Consider the following 19,922-nt stretch of genomic DNA (forward strand, 5'->3'; position numbering starts at 1 on the left):
CACACACACGCGCGCGCGCAGTTCTTTGCTAATCAAATTTCCTCTTCTCGTTCAGGTGTGGCCTGGGACCTGGCCTCCTCATGTACACCTGAACCACGTCAACTAGCCGGCCGGCATTGACAGCAATCAAACACACATCCACATCACACACCACAAACATGAATTTAATTTCCAACTGACAACAAAACCCTGATGAGACAACAAAAACGAACAGACTTGTGTAACATGTTAACTTTAGTAGAGACGGAGAGCAAAGCAGAGTTTGAAGAATTGGAGAGAAATTATCTTGACACCGTTCTTTAATGTGCCTAACTCAAAATAAGAAATATACTACAATTTGAGCGAGGGCTGTTATGGTGGTGGGGTCGGGAGGGAAAATTCTGGGCCCTAATTCAAGTACTGTTGATGTCTGATGAACAACCAAATTGATGGTGACAGCCTGTCCAACAGGCTCCATGCTCTGTGTAGCATAGATGTAGGACTTTGACCCACGTGCAGAGTTGTCGCTCTCCTCAGGGGGAGACCTGATGAAGGTGACGACGGAGCTAATGATACTCAACCAACAACGAGAGGATGATGATTACCTAAAGAGAGGCAGAGAGAGGGAAAGAAATCAGAATACCTTTTAGTGGTAAATACATGTATAATTGTTTACATACTAAAAAAGGGTTAAATTGAGAGTACATTTCACGTCGTATAGTGGCTCTACTTTACGTAGCCTGTATTAATGTGAAATATTTACCTTAATATTCAATAAACATATTGATATGTACTTGTGGCGGTGTACCTTTTTGTTTGTGTAGGAAGGGCTTTGTTTTCATTTCACCAAAATTAATAGCATGTTTGACAAGTGACAACAATGTATTTATATATTGTCATCTTAGAGAATAACATCTGCACACAACTCATGGCTCCGATGCGATACATTTAATAAATATTAACATTGACAGCTAATCAAGTTCGTAATCAAGTGGGAAGGTGGTATTTACCACATACAGTGGGGCAAGAAAAGTATTTAGTCAGCCACCAATTGTGCAAGTTCTCCCACTTAAAAAGATGAGAGGCCTGTAATTTTCATCATAGGTACACTTCAGCTATGACAAAAAAAAATCCAGAAAATCACATTGTAGGATTTGTAATTAATTTATTTGCAAATTATGGTGGATAGTAAGTATTTGGTCACCTATAAACAAGCAAGATTTCTGGCTCTCACAGACCTGTAACTTCCCCACTCGTTACCTGTATTAATGGCACCTGTCTGAACTTGTTATCAGTATAAAAGACACCTGTCCACAACCTCAAACAGTCACACTCCAAACTCCACTATGGCCAAGACCAAAGAGCTGTCAAAGGACACCAGAAACAAAATTGTAGATCTGCACCAGGCTGGGAAGACTGAATCTGCAATAGGTAAGCAGCTTGGTTTGAAGAAATCAACTGTGGGAGCAATTATTAGGAAATGGAAGACATACAAGACCACTGATAATCTCCCTCGATCTGGGGCTCCACGCAAGATCTTACCGCTTGGGGTCAAAATGATCACAAGAGCTGTGAGCAAAAAATCCCAGAACCACATGGGGGGACCTAGTGAATGACCTGCAGAGAGCTGGGACCAAAGTAACAAAGCCTACCATCAGTAACACACTACGCCGCCAGGGACTCAAATCCTGCAGTGCCAGACGTGTCCCCCTGCGTAAGCCAGTACATGTCCAGGCCCGTCTGAAGTTTGCTAGAGAGCATTTGGATGATACAGAAGAAGATTGGGAGAATGTCATATGGTCAGATGAAACCAAAATATAACTTTTTGGCAAAAACTCAACTTGTGTTTGGAGGACAAAGAATGCTGAGTTGCATCCAAAGAACACCATACCTACTGTGAAGCATGGGGGTGGAAACATTATGCTTTGGGGCTGTTTTTCTGCAAAGGGACCAGGACGACTGATCCGTGTAAAGGAAAGAATCAATGGGGCCATGTATCGTGAGATTTTGAGTGAAGACCTCCTTCCATCAGCAAGGGCATTGAAGATGAAATGTGGCTGGGTCTTTCAGCATGACAATGATCCCAAACACATTGCCCGGGCAATGAAGGAGTGGCTTCGTAAGAAGCATTTCAAGGTCCTGGAGTGGCCTAGCCAGTCTCCAGATCTCAAACCCATAGAAAATCTTTGGAGGGAGTTGAAAGTCTGTGTTGCCCAGCAACACCCCCAAAACATCACTGCTCTTGAGGAGATCTGCATGGAGGAATGGGCCAAAATACCAGCAACAGTGTGTGAAGACGTACAGAAAACGTTTGACCTCTGTCATTGCCAATAAAGGGTACATAACAAAGTATTGAGAAACTTATGTTATTGACCAAATATGTATTTTCCACCATAATTTGCAAATAAATTCATTCAAAATCCTACAGTGTGATTTTCTGGATTTTTTTTTCTCATTTTGTCTGTCATAGTTGAAGTGTACCTATGATGAAAATTACAGGCCTCATATTTTTAAGTGGGAGAACTTGCACAATTGGTGGCTGACTAAATACTTTTTTGCCCCACTGTATATGGTGAAGTAATACAGATGAATGTGATTGAGGCGCACGCACTACTGGATGATTTAATGTACATATAATTTGTGTGTGTGTGCGCAAGGTATGGAGGTTTATTTCCACAAAAAGACTTCCAAGTTGTCACATGCACAAGTACAGGGACATTCCCTTCCCAACAATGCAGTAATCAATATAAGTAGTACTATAAAAAATATATATAAGTAAAGTTGAACAAAAACACCTAAGAACACGAGAAAGTAATTAAGCTATATACAGGTCATTGGTCAGTGCCAATACAAGATTTACAATGTGCAGGGATACTGGAGTGGTATGGGTAGACATGTGAAGTGACTAGGCATCAGGATAACTGATAAAGAGCAAAGCAACAGTGTGTGAAGTGCAAAAATAAAATCAAAATTGAAGGGTCAATGCCGATTTTAATAAACAATGGCAACACGGCCATGTTGATCTGAGCCACATGCTGGCCACACCTCTTGTGTTAATAAAATATTTGCACGTTGTTCAATAATTTTATAGAAACTGCTCGCCCACGTCAAGGAGCGTCTGCGTAGCCAGGCGCTAAAATAGAACTTGGTTCAATTTTTATTTTACAAAAATGCGCTGCAGGTCCCGCCTCCCATCTCCTCATTGGTTTTAGGAGCATATACCCAGGTGGGTGATTGAAAGATGAACTGAGGTCCACAATCCAGTCAAGTTAGTGGTGGTAATGCACCTTAAAGTTGGTTGCAAACTGCAATATAGTCTGAAGAAGACCGAATGGGAGAGATGACTAGAAACCGACTCGGTTTACCCCTTTGTGGATTAATTGTCAAATTAGAAGATTTTGCATTTCGGGTCAAATAACAAACCAATGTTTATATCCTAGGGCAAATTAGCTAGCAACAGCAAGCAAGCTAGCTAAATGGACATGAATGTGTCATGGTTTTCGACCTGTCCCAAATTAATATAGGCGGTTCAGAACTTGTTTTGATATTTCAACATGCGCATCTGGTGTGGATTCACAAAATCAACAGGCATATTGGCGTGCCCGGTCGAGTCAGCATGTTAGTGTCCGATTTTCGGCTGTCGCAGATGCACCTCCCCGAATTCACTCCTCGACTTTCGTCTACAGTCGGTTGCTTCCGCCGTACAGTATGTATCAATTGAAGACCATGTCTGCATTTCAAACACTTAAAATACACACACTATCCCCTCAGTTCTCAAATTAAGTGGACACATCTGATGACGTTTCATGACGTGTGATGAGTTTACACTTGCAGGGTGAGGAGGAAGGAATGATTTTTAAATGGACCACCCTTGCCTGGAAATGTGTCACTCATTCAATCCGCGATGATTGTGTTTTCAGCCACCAGTAGCTTGTGGGTGCTTTATGCGCTACAGTCAACTATGATTGCATGTCTACTTATATTAACTATATCATTAATATACGCCTACTGTATGATAGCTAGTGAATTAATTAGCTAACTGACGTTAGCCTGCCTAGCGGGAACTTCTGGGGAAGGAAAAATATATATTTTTACAATTTCCAAAATCTAACCAAACAAAAACATGACTTTTTTTAAGTGTTTGGAATGCAGCCATTAACTCGTTATAGCTTCCAACCCTTACTGGATTGGCTGTTGATGCCTTGCATGCTTGCGAAACGGAATACAAGTGCTAGTTAATGTCGCGTTCTCGTACTGGTCGGAAGAAGGAAACTGACATTTTCCCGACTTGCTTAATGGTAAGACGTGTATTATACGTTTTTTAAAACTAAGACCACAGCCTGTGGGCAAAACAGACAAGAGCTAGCGAGATCCTATTGGCGCGTTCTCGCTACATTTGCATATTTCTGTTACAGAAGTCCTAAACAACTGAAATTATTAACTTTAGCGAAGGGTAAAGTCTACAAAACGTTGTCCACTCTGTTTGGCACAGATTGTAATGTTTCATTGACGAGAAAATGTGCAGAATGCCAACATCCATCTCGTTCCATCTTCTCCCTCTGCCGGACAATGGGCTTCCTCTCACCCGTGAGTGGAAACAGCAGGCAGATGCTTCACATTTATACAGCCAGTGAAATATATAATTACAACCAGTTAGTTAGCAAGTCAAACATTTTCGAGTTTCCTAGTTGCAACTAGCATGTGAACGCGGCATTGGAAATGGCGGGTTCCACAGCTATGGCAGGCAGGCCACGTTATCGACTGACAAATTGCTATAACATATGTGGCTAGCTGATATTTAAAACACCTATTCGGGCAATGTAAGATGTCAGTAAGATCAGAGCATAGGAACGCTTCCATTCTGTCACCAACCGTTTAAAAAAAAAAAAACTTTTTAACAAGGCAATTCAGTTAAGAACAAATTCGTATTATCTATTACGGCCTAGGAACAGTGGGTTAACTGCCTGTTCAGGGGCAGAACGACAGATTTGTATCTTGTCAGCTCGGGGATTCGAACTTGCAACCTTTCGGTTACTAGTCCATCGCCACTAAGCTACCCTAACGCCCCATCTTAAAGGCAGGTGAGATCAGGTTGGAATATTCTAGCCAATGAGAGGGCAGATAATTATTCGCCCACCTCATGCCTTTTGCACACAATGTATATACACACTCTTTTTTTCTACTGTGTTATTGACTTGTTAATTGTTTACTCCATGTGTAACTCTGTGTTGTCTGTTCACACTGCTATGCTTTATCTTGGCCAGGTCGCAGTTGCAAATGAGAACTTGTTCTCAACTAGCCTACCTGGTGAAATAAAATAAAAAGATATGTAGGTGTGTGTGCGTGAACAACAGACACAACTCCGGAAAAGATGCCATATACGTCCACTTAATATCAATACATTTGTAACAACCTAAACATTACGAAACATCAGCAAATTAGCATCTAATTACACTTTTTGTTGACCAAATCCGATACGCATAGAGCGCCATACAAAAAGTCCGTTTGTATCGCTGTATTCTCGCGTGGACATATTGACGAATGGAGCCTCACGCTTTATTATTATTATTTTTTCAATTATTATTCATAATACAAAAATCAGCTACATCAAACACGTCTAACAAAACACAGGTATTATCAAGAAAATACTCAAACATACAAAAAAAATCAAAATAATACAAAAAATAAACAATTTAGTGCAATTGTATTCACCCTGAAAAAATCTTATTATAATGATTCAGGAACCACACGCGTTGCCTCTTCCTCTCTGGCATCCAGTGATGCCAATTTAGCTGCTAGATTTAGCAACTTTTCAGACTACTCTGGCAACTTTTTTTTCAAACAGCACCTAAGCAACAAATGTAGCTACTTTTAAAATTGTATTTGGAACTTTTAGCAACTTTTGAAAAGTGACTAAAATGCTAAAATGCACGCATTTCCCCTCTAAATGACACAAAAACGATTTTCTCTGTCACACTCAGTCCCAACACACGTGCCTGGCTGCAAAAGTGCATTGTGAGTGACGCCAGCAGCAAATTTCAGCAAATTGCAAATCATTGTTGGCTGACTGCAGCAGCAAGGTACGGGTTCGACGAGCCAAACCCAATGAATATAGTTGGTCACGAATATTTGATCTTGAACAGAACTTACAACATCAATCAAAATTGTACAGCCAGAAGTACAGAAAGGAGTGGGAGTCTGTACCTGAACAAATGTCAAATCATATTTTTTCTCGAGGTGGTCAGTCAATTTGAGTAACGTCATTGTGTATTCTACATAATGACGCAGTTTTACGTTATCACGCAATGACATCACAACGTCATTTAGCAACTTTTAGCAACAAATCAACCTGCCTCTAGCTATTTACCCTGAAAATTAGACGTTGGTCACGTCCCACTAAATAAACTAGCTACTCACGTCTGGAGAAACGAAATAGCTGGGATTTCCTTCTCCGTGATAAACAGATGATCTAATGCTGTGGGAGCCTGACAGCTGGGGGCTTGGAGACAGATTGATGTATGCCTGAGGCAACAAGGATGTGAGGCATGAGGATGTGAGGCATGCGAGGTCGTGTGTGTTAGTTCACCGTTTCGGGAACCGTGTGCACATTAGTTAACAGTTTGGGGTGAAACTGAGTTATGATGACCGTTCTATTCAATGGGTCAGAAGACCTCTGTCAAACAGTAGCACATTTCCTGTTCCCATGCCATGTATTGTAAAACAATCATTACTGTATACCAATTAAATATATTTTATCTCACTGGAGAAGTTTATTGTGCATGCATGAATGTACAATATACCCAGCCTGTGTACATATTGTTAATCAGATCACATGTACACATGGGAATGTTGTTCAGAGTGGAATCAATGCACAGATGGATCCATTTAGTGATGTCATAACTTCAATGGCTGGGCTCAGTCATATTCTGGTAGGTACATTATCAGAATGTGGTGAGTTGATGTGGATCAGTTCATTATTGGTGTTGTTTCTGCTGAATAATGTATTTGCTTTTGCCATTGTTGTCAAGTAAAACAAATTGGGACTTGTTTACACCATGGCTTCAGATTAGATCCACTGGATTATTTATGCATCAACAGGATCACATCACTCCGTTTTGACAGCCCTACACTATGATTCACCCTTCACAGGCGGAACTAGTATATGATTGAGGAGCCAGTCGCCCTTCGTCGTGGAGATCATGTTCTTGCAATCACAACACGTCACATGACCAGAGTCACCCTGGTAGTTATTAAATGCAGGCGAACACGTTCAACATCCCCCAGTTCGTCTCTCTAGCTGGATGACCTGACAGCGATACTTATCTTGCAACAAAACCGTTCGCACTGAACTGCAGTCGATTCCGTCTGTTTTATTTTGTTAGCACATTTTAGCTAAGTTTGAATTGTTGTGGATCTTGTTAGCAAATTACTTGGGAGATTTTCTTTTTTGGTAAACAATTGAATTTGTAAGATCAGCCGATCTTCACACGAAGCATCTTTCTGCGGTTGATCAGAAGAACCCAAACAAACTCAGGATGACAACCAACTCTCAGCAGGCGAAGAGTTGCCCAATCCCTACCCGGGTTCTCACCCTGAAAGACTGGTCTCAGCTCCCAGACTGCTACAGTCAGACTCCCGGGGGTACTCTCTTCTCCACAACGCCCGGGGGTAAGAGCACGGAGCCGGACGTTTTGCTTGTTTATGATCAACCACGTACAACACGTCTTGTACCAGGGATAATTTAGCTAACTTTAGCCAGCCAAAACAAATTACAGATAGAAAACCAACGTTATGTTGTGGGAAAAGGGGAACTAAACTAGCTAACTTGTCTAAGGTTATGCAAGGAAATAACATGTTCACGTTATGTATAGATGTTTTGAAAAGTACATTTACTTACCCAAATCTTGCAACCACTCATCAACGTTACTCAACCCTTAGTCTCGCGACTTTATTTTGGTCGTGCATAATACATGCGCACCACGCGCTTAGCTGGCTAAAACTAGTCTAGCTATCTGTCTGTTTGACTTGTAGCGTACTGTGGTCTGTCTGTTTGACTTGTCGCGTACTGTACTCCGTCTGTCTGTTTGACTTGCAGCGTACTGTATGTACTGTGTTTGTTGGAAATTGTGTATGCTTGCTATGTGATGTTTTAAATGCAACTTCATTCATATTATTGCCTCCAGTCTTTTTAATACAGCGGTCACTTCCTTTACTGGTAAAGCTTTTCTTATTGACAGATGAAAATAAAAAAATGCATTTTTCAGGATGTGGGGAAAAAACTAGGTTTACTTGTTCACGCTCATTGGTTCAACCTCATGGCTGCTTACGTGCAGTCTGGTGGTCGGATTCGGTACTGTCTGTTTACTACACACAGCTCAAACCTGTGCAAACTCGCTTGCCAGAGAGCTGGCTGCTGCAATTCCCATTCACAACAACACGCATGTAAGGTGCTATGTTGGGAACCAATTCCTAATTAAGTTTGACTGGGCCAAATGTAGTTTTAGCTTAGAGACAGATGTTTTGTTCTTTGGGATCTGCAACATAACAGAAAACCATGGCACATTATGTAAGCGAAGGAGCCATAGTGTCGGGAGTTATGGTTGTCAAATTTGGCCTGTGCAACGTTCTGAAGCGGAAAAATACTGGTGGACAACAAGCTCCTCTTAAACTATGACCTACGAGTGGGCTGGGCCAGATTCATGGGTGGGCGGGGCCAGATTCAGGGCTGATTGGGAAGGAGAGGAGACATCCCCTCTGTGTGACCCACAGCTGCCCTGGTGCATTTCAGGAATACTGTAGGGAACATTGTGTTCCAGCCAAGTAGAGAGAGAGGGTGAGAGAGGTAGACTTGGAGCGAGGGAGAAAACGGGGGAGGGATTGGGAAGCATAAATGGTGTGCAAATAGGCCTTTCTAAGAATGGTTGAAGTTAGGACATGTGGGAGGAAACCTGGAGGGAGTGGTGCAATGTGTGATTTAGCTGAGGAGAGCAGAAAGCAGTGTAGTTTCAGGCCCTCTATGGATCCTTCACGACTCTTATGTGTTGTGGAAGGCATGGCCAGACCAGAACAACTTAGTTATGCACTTTAAGGAGTAGTTATAACATGGCTATAACAGCTGTTACTGTCGTTACACTGCTTATTGGGGATTCTTCATTGATGCCTTACAACAGATGGTCTAGAACAGTTTGACACTATGTCTCTAAAACCAGAAGTCCATTTTATGCGACTAACTGCTGATGTGAGCACAACAAGCATGCACATGATATGGAGAGACTCTTCCTGTCCCTCGGCCAATCATGTACCAACTCCACTCCCTGTTGTAATGAGGGATGGTGTTGTCCCATTGCCACAAAACAGAATGAGGCGCATTACATGGGCTGTGGTACGTTTCCTGTGGACAAAGAGCTGGGCCTCTTCTGCATAACTCATGGCCAGGGCACTATAGTTTAGTTGCTGGCTGGCCTGCTCTCTCTGTATAATTCTCCCTGATTTCCTGCCCCAATGTACCCTCACACACACACACACACACACACACACACACACACACACACACACACACACACACACACACACACACACACACTCCTCCCCCTCCCCTTTTGTTCAGGATAGGGTGCTCAACTGGCAGAGGTTTCTATAGTGTGTGTGGAAATAGAACTGCTAAAGTGCAAAACAGTTTTAACTCCAGCATGCTGTGTACTAATTCTAAATACTGCACTGCACCTCTGTTTTGACCCTGTCCAGGGCAGACTTCACTCGTAGACACCAAAACATTGGATGATTCTCATCTAACGGCTGTTTATCAAATGTTCTGTCAGTCTGCTAACGAGTTAATCTAGTACACAGTGGTTCAGGTCAAACTTCAGTTCATCAGCATGATATTCAGTATGATATATCTAGCGGCTGTTTATCAATATTCCATTAAAGGATGACATCAGTCTGTCAGCAACCTGTCAGAGCCCAGTTGTTTACCAACCAGTCTCTACTGTAGACATCCCAACACATTATGGAGTAGCAAGTCCTTTACGTATGCCTAATAGTCTAGGGGAGGAGAAGATGATATTTAGTTCCAGAACAACCAAGGTGTTTGCCTCAACACCTCAGGAATGGGGTATCACCACAAGATGCCTCGTCAGCCCCCCTAAGCAAACAGAATGTAGAGGAAACTCTGCTGGTGACCACAGCACACATCTGAATTGTACTACACGGTGCAGGCTACACAGTGCTCCTGAAGTGTACTACACGGTGCAGGCTACACAGTGCTCCTGAAGTGTACTACACGGCGCAGGCTACACAGTGCTCCTGAAGTGTACTACACGGTGCAGGCAACAGAGTTATGTGTGTTTGGTTCTAGTCTGCCTTCTGTCACCACTTTCTGGTTCTAGGATAACATGTTGCTGTGCTACACTACTGCCAACCCACCGACCACCCCTCCGTATCCTCCCTCTCGTTGGGCTGAGAACAGGGTGTGTGTGTTTTGGAATGCATCCAACAGCCTTGACCCTGAGGCCAGGGAGGGGTGGACTCTCCGTTCCTTCCAGATACATCCCTCCCTCTGCCCTGTCAGGGACTTATTACTCTCTTGTATTTGTTGTTTTGACATCAGACATTTCATGGCCAGTTTTCAAGGACCAGATTAGATAAATCAGGAACTAAAGCCTCCATTTTGTAGACCACTAGTCCCTCTAACAGATTTATGGTACATGAGTCCATTTACATGTGTTTTACCACAATGCTTTGGTCAACATGGTGCAGTTCCCTTCACTGGCAAGTTAACTGACCCCCCCCCCCCCTACCTCTGACAGGAACACGCATAATCTATGACAGGAAGTTCCTCCTGGACTGTCGGAACTCTCCCATCGCCCGTACCCCCCCCTGCTGCCTGCCGCAGATCCCTGGGGTGACGGTGCCCGCTCTGCACCCTCTGGGCAAACTACAGGAACTAAAAGAGGAGCTGGAGGAGGAGAAGGACCTGGCAGGTAGGAGTATGCACACACTAGACATGCATACCTTTTTATTTAACTAGGCAAGTCAGTTAAGAACAAATTCTTATTTTCAATGAAGGCCTAGGAACAGTGGGTTAACTGCCTTGTTCAGGGGCAGAACAACAGATTTTTACCTCGTCACCTCGGGGATTCGATCTTGCAACCTTTCAGTTACTAGTCCAATGCTCTAACCACTAGGCTATCTGCCGCCCCACTTGACATGCATATGGTATATAAACACACGAGACGATGCATACGGTATGTAAACACACGGGACGATGCATATGGTATATAAACACACGAGACGATGCATACGGTATGTGTAAACACGGGACGATGCATATGGTATATAAACACACGAGACGATGCGTACGGTATGTAAACACATGAGGCGATGCGTACGGTATATAAACACGCGAGACGATGCGTACGGTATGTAAACACGCGAGGCGATGCGTACGGTATATAAACACACGAGACGATGCGTACGGTATGTAAACACACGAGACAATGCGTACGGTATGTAAACACACGAGACGATGCGTACGGTATGTAAACACGCGAGACGATGCGTACGGTATGTAAACACGCGAGACGATGCGTACGGTATGTAAACACGCGAGACGATGCGTACGGTATGTAAACACGCGAGACGATGCGTACGGTATGTAAACACACGAGACGATGCGTACGGTATGTAAACACGCACACATTCTGTACAGACGTGCACACTGACAAACTTGCATATGAACCCGTGTACGTACACACACACAGAGCTCAAAGAGGACGTGGTACGTACAAACTGGTGTAACCTGCTGCTAGCTCTACCCTACTTTTTATTTCCATTAAACCACCTACATGATAATGTTGACATGTACGTGGCTTTGTTCTTTGTCGTTATGGAACCTAGTGTTGCCTGCTATCCATGCACATTGTTGCCAATTTATTCCCATCTTTGTGAAACGTAGGCTAACTTTTTGCGTGTACAGTGTAACCTTGTTAAATATTCTTAACAGACGTGTGTGTGTGTGTGTGTGTGTGTGTGTGTGTGTGTACGCAGTATCAACATCTGTGTTATTGTGTAAAACCCTTGATACCATGTCAGACTTTGTCGCCTGCTGCTGCTCCTGTCAGGCATTGTCGCCTGCTGCTGCTCCTGTCAGGCATTGTCGCCTGCTGCTGCTCCTGTCAGGCATTGTCGCCTGCTGCTGCTCCTGTCAGGCATTGTCGCCCGCTGCTGTTCCTGTCAGGCATTGTCGCCTGCTGCTGCTCCTGTCAGGCATTGTCGCCCGCTGCTGCTCCTGTCAGGCATTGTCGCCCGCTGCTGTTCCTGTCAGGCATTGTCGCCCGCTGCTGCTCCTGTCCGGCATTGTCGCCTGCTGCTGTTCCTGTCAGGCATTGTCGCCCGCTGCTGCTCCTGTCAGGCATTGTCGCCTGCTGCTGTTCCTGTCAGGCATTGTCGCCCGCTGCTGCTCCTGTCAGGCATTGTCGCCCGCTGCTGCTCCTGTCCGGCATTGTCGCCTGCTGCTGTTCCTGTCTGTGTTGTGTTTGTGGAGAGTTACTAGGCCTATGACAGTACTGTGAAACTTGGCCACTGCAGCCTTGGACCCAAAGTTATGTAATAGGCCTACCTAATACAAGTCAGTCAGGACCTAGCCTTCCAAGTCCTGGGCCCTGTTCATTTACTATAGAACAATGGTTTCTTCCTAGATGTAGCCTAAAGGGGCCAATGAGCACCAACGTGAAGTTTATAGGAGCATGTCAAATGATAGCGGAGGCAAATATATGCTTTTCAAAAAAAAATCCATCTTTAAAATTAGGAATAAGATAAGGCTTTGATTTGAGATGGAAAAGGCATTTACACAATATCTACCATTTTAAAAAGTCTTTAAGGTATTACAAATGCCTCAGAACACAATACTGTTGAAGTAAATACCCCTGCCAACGAATATCAACACTTCTATTTACTTTTGGATATTTTTTAATGCCTGCAGTAAGTTTGAGACATTGTCTTGTGCCTTGATACCCTGTTATCAAAAACTCAGATCTTCAAGATATTTTATAATTTCCCTCTTGAGGAAGGATAATGAAAATAAAGGTAACCTATCAATTAGTTATGTTGTTTTTACTAATATCAAGTTTGTTTATGAATTATTAAGCGATTAAAACTTAATTCTGTTACCAAATCGGTAACAGAATTTGAGAAATTGGTAACTGAATTTCTGCAACAGATTTGGTTATAATGGATAATTGTAGTAGTCACAAAGAACAATTGGGGTCACAAATTTGGACTGTACAGCAGTGTGGTGGAATGATTGTAATCAAAAGGAGAGACTTTTAGATTTCTTCAAATCAATCAAACTGTATTATTTAATTAGTGCAGTAATGGAGCTGGTCGGTAATCACCCCTGGAGGTGATGATCACCAGCTGAGAACTCAATAATGGAGCTAATCACCCCTGGTGATCACTGAGAACTCAATGAGCATTTTTTATAGCCAAGTCTATCCTCCTTCAGTTTACAAGACAGAACAACAGATGTATGGAATGGGTCACAAGGTTAACATTTGTATGAAAGATACTTATAATTCACAGCAGACAATATCTGCTGTAAGAACTGTCGTCATTATGTAGAGACTAGGGTCTGGCCCCCCAACTCCATACTGGCGCCATCTTCCCCCGGCACCCCAGTACAGAAACATTAACTCATGCTCTGGAATGCGGTATCACCCAAAGACATCGTACATCAATTCAAATTTATTTATGTAGCCCTTACATCAGCTGATATATCAAAGTGCTGTACAGAAACCCAGCCTAAAACCCCAAACCGCAAGCAATGCAGGTGTAGAAGCATGGTGGCTAGGAAAAACTCCTTAGATAAGCCAGAACCTAGGAAGAAACCTAGAAAGAAACCAGGCTCTGAGGGATGGCCAGTCCTCTTCTGGCTGTGCTGGGTGGAGATTATAACAGAACATGGCCAAGATGTTCATAAATGATCAGCATGGTCAAATAATAATAATCACAGTAGTTGTCGAGGGTGCAACAAGTCAGCACCTCAGGAGTAAATGTCAGTTGGCTTTTCATAGACAATCTCTACCACTCCTGCTGTCACTAGAGAGTTGAAAACAGCAGGTCTGGGACAGGTAGCACATCCGGTGAACCGGTCAGGGTTCCATTGCCGCAGGCAGAACAGTTGAAACTGGAGCAGCTGCACGGCCAGGTGGACTTGGGAAAGCAAGTAGTCATCATGCCAAGTAGTCCTGAGGCATGGTCCTAGGGCTCAGGTCCTGTGAGAGAGAGAGAGAATTAGCGAGAGCATACTTAAATTCACACAGGACACTGGATTAGACAGGAGAAGTACTCCAGATACAACAGACTGACCCTAGCCCCCCGACACAAACTATTGCAGCATAAATACTGGAGGCTGAGACAGGAGTGGTCAGGAGACACTGTGGCCCCATCCAATGATACCCCGGACAGGGCCAAACAGGCAGGATATAACCCCACCCAGTTTGCCAAAGCACAGCCCCACACCACTAGAGGGATATCTTCAACCACCAACTTACCATCCTGAGACAAGGCCGAGTATAGCCCACAAAGATCTCCGCCACGGCACAACCCAATGGGGGGCACCAACCATGACTCAACCCACTCAAGTGACGCACCCCTCCTAGGGACGGCATGGAAGAGCGCCAGTGACTCAGCCCCTGTAATAGGGTTAGAGGCAGAGAATCCCAGTGGAGAGAGGGGAACCGGCCAGTCAGAGACAACAAGGGTGGTTCGTTGCTCCATTGCCTTTCCTTTCACCTTCACACTCCTGGGCCAGACTACACTCAACCATTTGACCTACTGAAGAGATGAGTCTTCAATAAAGACTTAATGATAGAGACCTAGTCTGTGTCTCTCACATGGGTAGGCAGACCATTCCATAAAAATGGAGCTCAATAGGAGATAGCCCTGCCTCCAGCTGTTTGCTTAGAAATTATTGGGACAATTATGAGGCCTGCGTCTTGTGACTGTAGCGTACGTGTAGGTATGTACGGCAGGATGGGTAGGAGCAAGCCTATGTAATGTTTTGTAGGTTAGCAGTAAAACCTTGCAATTAAACCTTGCCTTAACAGGAAGCCAGTGTAGGGAGGCTATCACTGGAGTAATATGATCAAATTTCTTGGTTCTAGTCAGGATTCTAGCAGCCATATTTAGCACTAACTGAAGTTTATTTAGTGCTTTATCCGGGTAGCCGGAAAGTAGAGCATTGCAAGTAGTCTAACCTAGAAGTAACAAAAGCATGGATACATTTTTCTGCATCATTTTTGGACGGAAAGTTTCTGATGTTTGCAATGTTATGTAGATGGAAAAAAAGCTGTCCTTGAAACAGTCTTAATATGTTCGTCAAAAGAGAGATCAGGGTCCAGAGTAACGCCGAGGTCCTTCAGTTTTATTTGAGATGACTGTACAACCATCAAGATTAATTGTCAGATTCAACAGAAGATCTCTTTGTTTCTTGGGACCTAGAACAAGCATCTCTGTTTTGTCCGAGTTTAAAAGTAGAACGTTTGCAGCCATCCACTTCCTTATGTCTGAAACACAGACGTCTAGCGAGGGCAATTTTGGGGCTTCACCATGTACATCTCCTGTCAGTGTTAAATCCCCCTGAGGCCCACTTTCAGTTCACACAGACACAATAGAGTTATAAGAACCCTCTATTCTGTTGCATAAAACAACCATTTGATGCAATTACAGCATTATAACATAATTCTGCTCTCACAGCAGATTTCAGTAAAGCAGTACATAGTTCTGTAGAGTTCAGGAAAGCAGTACATAGTTCTGTAGAGTTCAGTAAAGCAGTACATACAGTGCCTTGCGAAAGTATTCGGCCCCCTTGAACTTTGCGACCTTTTGCCACATTTCAGGCTTCAAACATAAAGATATAAAACTGTATTTTTTTGTGAAGAATCAACAACAAGTGGGACACAATCATGAAGTGGAACGACATTTATTGGATATTTCAAACTTTTTTAACAAATCAAAACCTGAAATATTGGGCGTGCAAAATTATTCAGCCCCCTTAAGTTAATACTTTGTAGCGCCACCTTTTGCTGCGATTACAGCTGTAAGTCGCTTGGGGTATGTCTCTATCAGTTTTGCACATCGAGAGACTGAAACTTTTTCCCATTCCTCCTTGCAAAACAGATTGAGCTCAGTGAGGTTGGATGGAGAGCATTTGTGAACAGCAGTTTTCAGTTCTTTCCACAGATTCTCGATTGGATTCAGGTCTGGACTTTGACTTGGCCATTCTAACACCTGGATATGTTTATTTTTGAACCATTCCATTGTAGATTTTGCTTTATGTTTTGGATCATTGTCTTGTTGGAAGACAAATCTCCGTCCCAGTCTCAGGTCTTTTGCAGACTCCATTCTTCCAGAATGGTCCTGTATTTGGCTCCATCCATCTTCCCATCAATTTTAACCATCTTCCCTGTCCCTGCTGAAGAAAAGCAGGCCCAAACCATGATGCTGCCACCACCATGTTTGACAGTGGGTATGGTGTGTTCATTGTGATGAGCTGTGTTGCTTTTACGCCAAACATAACGTTTTGCATTGTTGCCAAAAAGTTCAATTTTGGTTTCATCTGACCAGAGCACCTTCTTCCACATGTTTGGTGTGTCTCCCAGGTGGCTTGTGGCAAACTTTAAACAACACTTTTTATGGATATCTTTAAGAAATGGCTTTCTTCTTGCCACTCTTCCATAAAGGCCAGATTTGTGCAATATAAGACTGATTGTTGTCCTATGGACAGAGTCTCCCACCTCAGCTGTAGATCTCTGCAGTTCATCCAGAGTGATCGTGGGCCTCTTGGCTGCATCTCTGGTCAGTCTTCTCCTTGTATGAGCTGAAAGTTTAGAGGGATGGCCAGGTCTTGGTAGATTTGCAGTGGTCTGATACTCCTTCCATTTCAATATTATCGCTTGCACAGTGCTCCTTGGGATGTTTAAAGCTTGGGAAATCTTTTTGTATCCAAATCAGGCTTTAAACTTCTTCACAACAGTATCTCGGACCTGCCTGGTGTGTTCCTTGTTCTTCATGATGCTCTCTGCGCTTTTACCGGACCTCTGAGACTATCACAGTGCAGGTGCATTTATACGGAGACTTGATTACATACAGGTGGATTGTATTTATCATCATTAGTCATTTAGGTCAACATTGGATCATTCAGAGATCCTCACTGAACTTCTGGAGAGAGTTTGCTGCACTGAAAGTAAAGGGGCTGAATAATTTTGCACGCCCAATTTTTCAGTTTTTGATTTGTTAAAAAAGTTTGAAATATCCAATAAATGTCATTCCACTTCATGATTGTGTCCCACTTGTTGTTGATTCTTCACAAAAAAATACAGTTTTATATATTTATGTTTGAAGCCTGAAATGTGGCAAAAGGTCGCAAAGTTCAAGGGGGCTGAATACTTTCGCAAGGCACTGTAGTTCTGTAGAGTTCAGGAAAGCAGTACATAGTTCTATAGAGTTCAGGAAAGCAGTACATAGTTCTGTAGAGTTCAGTAAAGCAGTACATAGTTCTGTAGAGTTCAGGAAAGCAGTACATAGTTCTGTAGAGTTCAGGAAAGCAGTACATAGTTCTGTAGAGTTCAGGAAAGCAGTACATAGTTCTGTAGAGTTCAGGAAAGCAGTACATAGTTCTGTAGAGTTCAGGAAAGCAGTACATAGTTCTGTAGAGTTCAGGAAAGCAGTGCATAGTTCTGTAGAGTTCAGGAAAGCAGTACATAGTTCTGTAGAGTTCAGGAAAGCAGTACATAGTTCTGTACAGATTTGGTCTTGTTAAGGGGCAGAGCTCATGTAAAATAATTAGTATATACATGTTACATGTACTAATTAGTGTGTATATATATGTAGAGTAATACCCAAATATGCAAAAGAGGATAATGCATATTCCTACCTTTTTTGTGTACCAATTTAGGATGCATCACCATGAAGAAATGACCTTCATTTCCATAATTAGGCATTTCTGTGTAGTACAGATGTGTAGTACAGGGACCCATGATGTGATTTTGGCACCGCAATTACGTTACCGGGTGTAAATCCACTTCACTTACCCAAATATATATAAATATATATGTCATAGCTGACACCCCATTCTTTCTGCAGACTTCGTTGAATCGTTGAGTTTTTGGAAACTGTGGACACAAACTGAGGGAGATTTTACTGTATTTCTGTTACCAAACTTTGCATCTGCACAGTTCTTCCAGTAAATGCGCTTTTGGAAAATGTTCTGTTTAAATTGTTAAAAGTATCATAAAGTTGTATGGTTTGTTAAACTTGTAATCAATGGATTTTGTTTGGCATACATTTTAAGTCTCGTTGCAATTCCGCTATCGTGGAATTGCCCATAGAACATTGTATAATGTTCTCCTATCCAAAACTGCAACTATCTCTGTGTATCTTATCTGTTACTTGGCTGAAGATGTCTCTACTATCAGCTGGCTATCGTTGTCATAGGGTACGGTTTTGTTTTGGGGGTTGAAAACACACACTGTACAATGATGGTGACCTGTAGGCTAGTTAAGTAGAGAGAGAGGGACAGAGAGGAGGGAGAAAGCAGAGAGGTGAGAGCGCTAGAGATGGGCAGAAAGAGGGAGGTCAGAGAGAAAGAAAGCAATAGAGGATGGTGTGCCTTCTCCACCAGTCATCTCGTAACCAATAGCAGATGCAGTCAAACCTCTGGCCACACCCTCTCTGCTGTTGAAACGACAAGCTCTATTTCACTGGTTATCTAGTGTCCTTGTGCTGGCCTGACCTCAACTAACTCAGCACAGATAACCAACCTGATACTTAGTGACACTGTCTGCAACTAGTGCCCCCCCAGACAGACAGAGGGGTTAAGAGGAGGGGAGGGGGAGGTGGGTGGATTGGGTTAGGGGATTGTGTCTGCTCTGGGAGATTTGTCTCTCCTGTCTGGAGTTGACAAAAACACGAAGTTGATAAGAAACATGAACACAACACTGCCCCCCCCCCCCCCGGTCAATCCGTTATTATGGGTGTGGTTAGGACTTAGTGTACAGATACAAGTAACGACAGTTTTGTTAATGTCTCTCTTTTCTCCTCTCTCTCCCTAGATGACAGCCAGTTTGAGATGGACATCTGAGCAGTAGCTCGTTGCCTCCTGTGGAGAGAGCTGTTGTATCTTCTGTTCAGTTCTGACGTCTGATTGGTCCTTTACGACCAACATGTGTCACATATTCACCTTCTTCAACATCCTTTTTTTTAAACTTTTTTTTTAGGAAACTCCCCAAAAGAGAAAGGAGATGTGTTGATCCCTGAGTTAGAAAGACATGAAGCACCCGTGTATTAAACGCATAATACTTCAATGGGTTGGAAGAAGCAATAAGTTTGTAACTTTGTTGGACAGTTTTTGATTTGTACATAAGTCAACGGTACTTGTAATTTTTTTTAAAGGAGGGAAATGTTCAAGATTTTACATGAAACTTACAGGGACGTCGGGATTGGTTGTGACGGCAGAGTTGCTGCGTTGTTTTTAAAAAACAATAACTCCATTTTGGAGGGGCTGCTAGGCCTATGAGGGGTCCCCCTGTCTGAGCCTGGTCAAAGGTTCGGGGTGACTGTTGGACAGGCTCCTACATGCGTCTGTCTGTGGAGGAGGAACTGACATTTTATCAAAGTTCTAAATAAATAAACAAAAAGGATAAAACCTCAACTTGAGTTCTGTCATGTTATTGTTGTTGCCTCATGCTTCCTCATGTGGTTCCTATTTTCAAACTATGCCAGAAAGCCGTGTGTGTATATATGTATGTGTATATGTATGTATATATATATATATATATGTGTGTGTGTGTGTGTGTGTGTGTGTGTGTGTGTGTGTGTGTGTGTGTGTGTACACACACACACACACACATACACCCATACATACACACATACACACATACACACAT

General features: G+C 43.0%; 2 protein-coding genes and 1 long non-coding RNA gene across 15 annotated transcripts in view; 2 read left to right on the plus strand and 1 right to left on the minus strand.

Annotated features, from left to right (window-relative positions):
- The window catches only part of LOC135545557 (ankyrin repeat and KH domain-containing protein 1-like), a 66,479-nt gene extending 65,707 nt beyond the window's left edge, over window positions 1-772 (plus strand). For all 13 annotated transcript variants that reach the window (XM_064973237.1, XM_064973244.1, XM_064973245.1 and 10 more), the window contains exon 39: window positions 56-772. In XM_064973237.1, the coding sequence (XP_064829309.1) occupies window positions 56-106 (51 nt within the window). In that variant the 3' untranslated portion in view covers window positions 107-772. The remainder of the gene's footprint in view (window positions 1-55) is intronic.
- On the minus strand, window positions 149-8,200 carry LOC135545559 (uncharacterized). The gene is made up of 2 exons (XR_010456477.1): window positions 7,877-8,200; window positions 149-584 (listed from the first exon to the last, which is right to left on the minus strand). It is a non-coding gene; the product is annotated as an uncharacterized LOC135545559 (long non-coding RNA).
- Window positions 7,245-19,687, plus strand: LOC135545558 (eukaryotic translation initiation factor 4E-binding protein 3-like). Its single transcript, XM_064973247.1, has 3 exons — window positions 7,245-7,647; window positions 10,785-10,958; window positions 19,089-19,687. Exons 1-3 carry the CDS (start codon window positions 7,515-7,517, stop codon window positions 19,115-19,117), a joined length of 336 nt encoding a protein of 111 aa, XP_064829319.1. The 5' UTR covers window positions 7,245-7,514; the 3' UTR covers window positions 19,118-19,687.
- Window positions 19,688-19,922: the final 235 nt, after the last annotated feature.

This window comes from Oncorhynchus masou, chromosome 9, assembly GCF_036934945.1.
Source record: "Oncorhynchus masou masou isolate Uvic2021 chromosome 9, UVic_Omas_1.1, whole genome shotgun sequence".
Taxonomy (NCBI): Eukaryota; Metazoa; Chordata; class Actinopteri; order Salmoniformes; family Salmonidae; genus Oncorhynchus; species Oncorhynchus masou.

What these genes read in the sequence shown, in the direction of transcription:
- LOC135545558 (XM_064973247.1), top strand. Translation starts at nt 7,515, where the DNA reads ATGACAACCAACTCTCAGCAGGCGAAGAGTTGCCCAATCCCTACCCGG. An exon ending in CTTCTCCACAACGCCCGGGG is followed by an intron (nt 7,648 to 10,784) that starts GTAAGAGCACGG and finishes TACCTCTGACAG; the next exon opens with GAACACGCATAATCTATGAC. An exon ending in GGAGGAGAAGGACCTGGCAG is followed by an intron (nt 10,959 to 19,088) that starts GTAGGAGTATGC and finishes CTCTCTCCCTAG; the next exon opens with ATGACAGCCAGTTTGAGATG.